This window comes from Micropterus dolomieu, linkage group LG08 (assembly GCF_021292245.1).
Source record: "Micropterus dolomieu isolate WLL.071019.BEF.003 ecotype Adirondacks linkage group LG08, ASM2129224v1, whole genome shotgun sequence".
Lineage (NCBI taxonomy): Eukaryota > Metazoa > Chordata > Actinopteri > Centrarchiformes > Centrarchidae > Micropterus > Micropterus dolomieu.
Genome location: NC_060157.1, coordinates 22,752,836 through 22,761,627, shown reverse-complemented (window position 1 = coordinate 22,761,627; position 8,792 = coordinate 22,752,836). Strand labels below are relative to the sequence as shown.

Genomic DNA, 8,792 nt, shown 5'->3' with positions numbered 1-8,792 from the left:
TATTTCTTCTCCACCTCAGCTGTAATCCTCGGGAATAACAAACATCTCATCTTTTCCTCCATAATCTGCTGTGACACGGCTGAACAAAACTGCCATCAAATTTTCAAGCCTACTTGCAGAAATGTAGCCCACTGTGGCAGGGAGGCTGAAAAATCAAGGCTCTATCGCGGCCGCGATTTATGAGCTTTTTAAAAAACATCTCTGTTAATATATGTAAATCAAACTAATAGAGATTTCACGGTTGATTGAAATTATCTTTTTGTTCAGATAGAATAAAGTATTAAGGCATGCAAGACAATATTTTACGAGCAGCATTGTAAGACAAATAACATGGACGAGAGGTCTAAATTTAGAAACCAGCCAGAGGACAGAGAAAGTTCCGCATATTTTCATGCTTGGCTTGGGCTGCTTTGCCAGCTGCTATTTATGTTCAGGCCAACACAGTGTTTGTTAGTGAGTGTGTGTCATCCACGTCTGGGGGTATGCGCGTGTGTATGTGGCGGTAAGGAAATGGGGAGAGTCCTTGAGGCATCTCTCCCTCCCCCCATCACATGCACAATCCCCGGGCTAATGGGAGGACAGAGGATCGGCTGCAAATGTCACACACACACACGCGCGCGCGCGCACACAAAAAAGCAAGCACGCTAAATACATGCTGCCTCACCCCAAATCTGCAGAAATGACACTGATTCTACATCTATGAAGAAAGACATGCATGGACAAAAGAATGCTAGCTATTTAAATTATGTCCCTTCCAAAACTACACGATAGATGTATTTATACTTCCTCATGACAAAATGGATTTTCAGTCTGCTTTTTTCTTTGAAAGGGCTTTAAAAATGGTTGCTGTGGCGACCAATTTAGCTTCTTAGGCTACAAAGAGAAGGATTAATTCAGGCTCATGTGTGAGAGACAGCAAGATAGAGACACTCAGGCCGGGGAGTGTGTTGCACACCCGCTCCAATGTGTGTGTGTGTGTGTGTGAAGGCCTGAGATACGGAGGCTTAACAGCCGTGCAGTGCTGACTGGAAGCAATAATCTCTGATAGTTGCCATGGCCACAGTAATTGGACAGGGTGTGTGCATGTGTGTATAAGAGTTGAGAGAAAATAGACTGTTCTCAGCACAGGTTATTTTTTTGTGTCGAAAACCCTCGGCTGCCTGGATGGAAAGAGAATTTAAACATTAAAGCCAATCCTAACCTTTCGTCTAAAGAGTGTCAAAAGAAAAATGCTAAAGGAGAAGATTTCCTCTACCAACGCCGCACAATCGCTAGAATAAACAGGAGTAGGCCTACGTGCATATCTTGGCTGAATTTGCTTTCGAAATGTCTTCCTTAAAAATAATGTTTTATCACAGCACACGTTTTTGATTTGTCACAGGAGTAAAGCAACCACAAATAATAAGATGTGAAAAAGTCCTAGGCCACGCTAAGGCTAAATTAATTTGGAAATCAAGGTGATATGGGCCTATAGCCGAAATTTACACAGGCCTATTATGAAATTAACATTCATGTCTCATCAGAATATATTCCAAAATTGTTGCTGGTGAAGATTAGATTAGGAGTGCTGAAAAACTAGGCTATGTTGCAAAAATAAAGACAAAAACCCCAAAAGGTGCATTTGTTTAGGAGGAAATGGGCGTGGCCTACAAGAGGCTAAAGAAAGTAATGAGCAACATTTGATTTTGTTTCTAATTGCGGATTTTATAAATAGTCATACTGTGACAATTTTCCATCATCATCAACAACTAGAAAAACATCTTCTTCCTCGGTTTCCATCAAATCTATAAAATCTGTTTACTTTTTAGATATCATGCTAGACAAACACGGTTTAACTAGTCTACTTGGTGACTTTTCAAAGGTTGTAGATTTGCTTTAAAACAAGAACCCTTTAAAAGGCAGGCTATTTTAATATGCCCATGAAGGCACTTCCTGGGCTAAGTGTCCCATGATCCATGTTGAGATAAAAAATAAAAAAGCTGTTACCAAGGTAGGAACTAAGCCTATTCTTCCACATAAAAACACAAAACATTAACACACAACATAGACTACAGGGGTTAGACTTATGCTTCACTGTTTGTATTTTCTAACAACATTTCACTTTGATCTGAGAATATGATTTGAAAATGAGGAATAACTGATGAGTTTGTCAAACTAATCTACCACAGGTTTGGTTAGTTGCTGCAGTGTAAACTTCCCCAAACCAAATAAAGACAGCACACATCCACGATTATTAGGCCTACTTTAAACTCGGATAAACTAGCATCTTTGCTCCCACTGACTGTATTTTCTAACATAAATCCAAAGCTGCCATGCCTATTTACAGTTGCAACGATTGGACAATTGTAGTTAGGAGGCGGGGTTTAGTGAACAGGGGCGAGTTCAGCGCCAACGGAAACGGTGGTTCCCTGAACACCCTGTTGTGTAAGCATTGTGTAAGCATGTTATCCACTAAATAAGACAAGGATTAGCAACATCAAATACACACACACACACACACACACAAATAAATTTGAATATTTGTATTTTTAGAAATACCCTTCCCACATCCACAGTCATGCATGCACGCACACACACACTCACACACATTCATGAATGCATGAATAGTGACAGGTGCACAAACACATTAATCACTCTGTGGCCCGAAAAGATCTGCTGGGCTTACAGGGCCAGAGACTGAAGAGAGTGGTAGTGACAGACTGTGTGGGATTGTGTGGGTGTGTGTTTGTCTGTGAAGGAGAGACACAGAGAAAGAAAAAAAGACAGGATGTACCACTATGTGTGTGTACAGTTTGTGTGCAGGCGTGACAGGGTGCGGAAGAGAGTCATGGAGGTTGCAGGGGGTTTTGTCCGCAGTGTGGCTCTGATATATCAGAAGTGCTCAGAGTCAGAGTTGTTACATAAACTGGACTCTCTTCCTACATCCGTCATTCCTTCACACACACACACACACACACACACACACACACACACACACACACAAAGGCCAGTGGGAACCACCCAAAAAATCAATTTAAATATAAAAAACAATAATTAAAACAAAAAAAATGACAGACATTATGAAATCTTTGTATTATTCATAAACAGTAAACACGATTGACCCCACAACATTGTATTTCTCCCTCCTCCCTCTCCTTGTCAGTGGGAAATAACAGTCTGTTATTCCTCCTCCACAAAATGGAGGCTGCTTGGCATCACGTGTGGCAGTCCCAGAGTGCTTGTAGCCTATTAGTTCCCCTGTACCTCATCACCGCTGCCTGAATGACAAGCACAACAAGCAGAGAGCGCTGCGAGCATCGTGCCTCCTGGAAGGAATGGATGCCAGTGTGTGTCTGAGAGGAAAGACACTAGATGGGGGTTTGTATGAGTTTGTGTCCGTATGTCCATGTGTATGTGGGTGGGGATGGTGTGTGTGTGTGTGTGTGTCTTACTAGTGGGTATGTAACCACATGTATGTGTGTGTGAGTGTGTATTTGAGTGGGTGAGCTGACCTAGATATGCTTATTAGCATCAGGAGGAGGGGGACAGCAGTCACTTAGAGCTTTGTGCCTGAGCAGTGAACTGTGCTCATGCTTCAGTGACACACCATCAAGCTTCATACAGTAATACCCCTCCCACACACACACACACACGTTCCTTCCTTCATCCTTTTCATCCTCTGCTTCCAAATATCTGGGCTATCCAGGAAATAAATCCACTCAAAACAGAAAACACGTGTCCCACTGTTAAATTTCATTGGCTAAGAAAGCCTCAAAGTAAAGCAATGGCACTAAATACTGGAAAATACTGTGTACTATAATAATAACTAATGTTTAGCCCACCGTATGCACGTTTGTGTGAAATCTACTTTAAGTAATGATTGAACTATAAGCTACTTGTTTACGGAAACTGAGAGAAAAAACTGCAAACTCAGAAGTTCTAACCAGTAGCTTTTTTTTACTGGCACATATTTTTATTAGCTGACTATCACATCAACAGTTACTCTTCATCCATTTTAGAATTTGGAATTGCAGTGGGTCAAGCATTTCAGGATAATCCCTATCTGAATGTGAGACCTCAAAGATGGATGTGTGCATGGACTGAATGGTCTGAACTGAAGCCCAGTGGGATATACAGTAGAACTCATGTGCAGGTGTCCCACATCACCAGCTGAGGCTTCACTCGGTCAGCTGAGAGTAACAGGATGGCAGACAGAAAGAAATCCGGGATCTCGGTGCCTGAGGGAAAATGTCTGTTCACATGCATGGCTTAAATGTAGCTTCAATATGCACTCATCCATTTCTAGCATATAGCCTATATACAAATTTGAGGAAATGATTGATAGTAAGAAAATGGCAGTGAGACTTGGATCATCTCTTTTAGTTTGCATACAGACACGGCTCTACAAAAGTTTGGCTATTTTTAAAATGGGATCTTTGGTTCCTCCACCAGAATTTAAAATTGAGTTCTTTGGGTTTGAAAAAAGCGTGGTTGCATATTTGTACCAAGTGGCCAAACAATGAGTCAGTGAGATTCAAGACGTAAAGTAAAATTTATATCTTGTGTAAATGCCAATTGCAATTGTCTACATTGCTGTTTAAACTTCTCAAGATGCTGTAGTGGGAGTTAGACATTTATGATGCCTATATACAGTCTCACTTAAAAAATAAAAAGCCCCCACCCGAAAGTTTGCCTACCTAATCCACCAAGGATACAGCAGTATGCCTCATATGGAGTCTCACAGGGACTTATGCTTACATAGAGTGTAGTACGACCTCTGGTGGTAAAAGGTAGGCCTATACTTATTCTAAATTCGCACTTATTCTAATTGTGGAGACATAGCAGGCCTACACAATACATCACAAACCTTGGCAGGGAAAGAATGAGTAGCTGAAAATGAAAAACAAAGTAATACAAAAGTAGAGACACTTGGATTTTTGAAACAGTACAGCCAAAACATTTATTTTACTCGTTTATAATAATAATAATAATAATAATAATAACGTGCATATGCCTGTATGTTGAAAAAAGTAGTGGAACAACTGGGAACTATAAGTCGGCGACACCAAGACTCCACTCGGCTCTACTTTACTGTGACGCACTTCCAAAATGGCTTCTAAAGGGGAACCGGTCTCTAAAATATTCTCATTTCAGGACTGTAAATCTTCTCCTGACCCGATTTTTGAGTTCCCCACCCAGTGCCTGACCCCTACACCAGCCCCGATAGTAATAGATAACGGCTCTTTCCAGACCCGAGCCGGCTGGGCGGCTCCGGCGGCGGAGTTTGAGTCTCCGCAGCTGGTCTTCAGGTCGGTGGCGGCGCGCAGCCGCGGGGCTGCCCGCAGCGAGACCCAGATCGGTAACGATATCCCCAACCTGGAGCCGCTGCGGTGGCTGTTGAAGAGCCAGTTCGACCGAAACGTGGTGGTCAACTTCGAGATCCAGGAGCTCATCTTCGACCATGTATTTACACACCTGGGCATCGCCTCAGAGGTTAGTGGTGGGCGGGGACTGATGTGTCTGCTAGTGTTGCGCCAAAATTGGTATCACCAAGCAAATGTGTTCCCACGTTTGTGTAAATACGCTAAAAACGTGATCTTGAGGTGAGGTTACATTTCAGTTCAGCTTTTTTTTATTGTATACTTACTATTCTTACTACTTCTTTCCATAAAGTTAGTTGTAAAGCTATTTGACACACTGTTGATTTGATTTCTACACCTTCACAGTTAGACACAGGACCGTGTCAGAACCCTGTCTATACTACAATTTTAACACACTTAGTTATTAGTTTAGGGGTAATGTTGTATTGACCCCAGTTAAATCAGATTTTATTCCAAGGTATCAACAAAAATGTCTCCATGTAGCTACAGGCAAAAGTTCAAAGCCAGAGCCCAGCTGAGAGGTACAAGCAGACACCACTGCTGCACAACTAATGATTTCAATCATCGATGAATATGTATATCTACATGAGAGACTGTTAGATAACCAGAATGACCAACCATTCAGGGGACAGGGGCTCAACCCATATTGTCCTCGCACGCCTCCTAAAGACACAGATATCTTCAACAATGAACTACAATATGGTTCTGTGATTATTATTATCCAAAATTAATAACTTTTTATTTCTTTTAGACTTAATTTAATTTTTTAATGTGTCATAGGGCTAGACACATTACATGTTTTCATGTTGTACCTGCTATTAACATGTGGTTAACATGTAGGTAAAAAATACACCCAAAGTGATAGATTTCTGACAGAATGTTTTTAAAATGTCAGAAAATAGTTAGAAAAAAAAAAAAAAAAAATCACCATTTCCCATAGCCCACTGTGATATCTTCAACAATATAAAACTCACACCAGACAAAGAATAGCAGCAACCACAGCTGCATTTAAACATGTTTTGTTGATTAGTGTTCCGTCTTTTGACTTCTTGATTAATTGGGTAATTTTTCATAGACTACATTAATACAGATAGAAAAGGCATCTTGACTCGCGGCATCATGATATTTTGAATTTCACAAGCCAAAGTTCCTGAGGAGTTTATTATTTTACCTTTAACTCCAAAGGAGAGTGCCAGGTGTACTTACCATGTTTCTCTGTTGATCATGTACTTCTGCTAAGGCAACATGTCAACACACAAGAATAAAACAAAGACATTTTAGGAAACAGAGTTTTTGATGATGGATCAGAAGGCTTTAACAGCTCTGTAGCAGCTTTCTATAGTTTGGAGTTTGACCATATACGCACGGTCCAAATACTAATAGGAGTGTACAGCTACCACCGCATTTCTTTCTTTCTTTCTTTCTTTCTTTCTTTTTTAAAACTGCTTTCTGAATTTATTTGCTCAGATTATTTAATCCACTGTGAGTCAGTAGACTTCAGACACTAAAACATTATGTACCATTTCTAATGGCAGCAAGTTAGTTAGTTTAATAATTATTTGCATATTTATTCTGTTAGTAGATTTGTTGCTCAGTCATGCAGGTTATCATTAAAATGTTTTGCAATTTGTAGAAATCATTTATAGGCCCAAATGTTTTAGGGGAAGTGGAAATGATGTAAATAGGATTTTTAGCCTTAGCCTTTATGTGAATTAATAAAAATGATGACAAACAATTAAAATGTGTTTAGTGCTGACAGAGAACAGACTCTAATCCTCACCCCGATCAGTATGATTAGTGAAACAGATTAAACGGGGAACTAACAGATGATCAAGAGAAAACTCTTGCTAAGAATGAAGAAAGTTGTTTATGGTTCTTTTATCAGTCAAACCTACAGAGCCACTATTTTGTAAGTAGATGGAGTATCAGAACAAAAACTTTGGAGTAATACTCTTGAGTTGGTGCTGTCACAATTTATCTGTCCACTTTGGTATAAAACTGCACTGACTGCTGATGATACAGAGGTTTCAGTCTGCTCTGGTGACACGTCCAACAGATCTGCTAAGGTTTGTGTTGTGTATCTTCGCTCATGTGTCCTCAGAGATGCCTCCTCACTACCTGATCCAAATAACAGCAATGAAACAGCCTTCATAATGATGATCGATCAAATAAGGGAACTGGGATGTGCCTTAAGTGTTGTAGCCAAAATGATGTAATGTGGTAATGGTCATTTTTACCATTTCTGTTTTATGGGCAACGTTGAACTAGCTCCTCATGACAACCAGCTGATCAATCAGTAGTACTTTCCCCGTGCTTTTGTAGGGCAGTGTGGTACACCCCATTGTGCTGACAGAAGCGCCCTGCAACCCGCTGCACTGTCGGCAGATGATGTCAGAGTTGCTTTTTGAGTGCTACTGCGTCCCGTATGTGTCCTACGGTGTGGACGGCTTGTACAGTTTCTACCACAATAACATTCGAAGGAGCCTCCAGCCACCACACACTGGCCTTGTTCTGTCCTCAGGATACCACTGTTCACACGTGCTGCCAGTTATCAACGGCAGGTGAGGATACACAGACTGCTTCTGTGTTCATTTTATATCATCTTACTTACTTTATTATTCTCTTAAGAAGTCCTTTACCTGTCTGTCCTCCTTTACTGACTCCCTTTAGTGCAGTAATACACACATCTTGCACAGTTTGTTCTGTACAGTCCAGTTTTGAGCCCAATATGGTTTTGATTCAAGGTTTGATGCAGTCAACTGTAAGCGTGTGAATGTGGCTGGCAGTCAGGCAGCGTCCTACCTGCAGCGCCTCCTCCAGCTGAAATACCCAGGTCACCTTGCTGCCATCACACTCAGCCGGGTGGAGGAACTTCTGCATGAACACAGTTACATTGCTGTGGATTATCATGAAGGTACAGCATGTCAGAGCAAATATACTGTCCATATATTGAAACACTTGGAGCTTCTTGGTTTACGATTCCCAAGTTGCAGCAGCAAATAACCATTTATGTAAGTAGTTAAAGGTCTCCCAAATGAATCTTAGTTAATAAACTGCTCACAGACATGTTCTGCTTGTTTCTGTTAGTACTAGACTGAAGGAGCTCGAAGGCAGCATGGAGATGCATGGACGCCTTATTGAACTTTATCTACTTTCCTTTCCATTTCTGTTGTGTTCTCTACAGAGCTGGAAAAGTGGCGCAGCCCAGAGTTTTATGAGCGGGAGGTTCACCGTATGCAGCTTCCCTTCTCAGGTAAGGTACCGGGCGGCTGTGTGAGTGTGGAGGAGAGGCAGGAGAGACGAGCTCAGCAGCTTCGGAGGCTTCAGGAGATCAACGCTCGCCGGCGGGAGGAGAAGCTGCTGCAGGACCAAGAGAGGCTGGACAGACTTATGGCAATACAGGCAAGGGACCTTTATTATCATTTACAGTTT

The 8,792-nt window shown here is 41.4% G+C and overlaps 1 protein-coding gene across 1 annotated transcript in view; it reads left to right on the top strand.

Moving 5' to 3' along the window:
• Positions 1-5,055: 5,055 nt before the first annotated feature.
• The window catches only part of actr5 (actin related protein 5), an 8,750-nt gene continuing 5,013 nt past the window's right edge, over positions 5,056-8,792 (top strand). The window contains exons 1-4 of the mRNA XM_046057632.1: positions 5,056-5,472; positions 7,683-7,921; positions 8,105-8,274; positions 8,545-8,762. Of these exons, the coding sequence (XP_045913588.1) occupies positions 5,089-5,472; positions 7,683-7,921; positions 8,105-8,274; positions 8,545-8,762 (1,011 nt within the window). The 5' untranslated portion in view covers positions 5,056-5,088. The remainder of the gene's footprint in view (positions 5,473-7,682; positions 7,922-8,104; positions 8,275-8,544; positions 8,763-8,792) is intronic.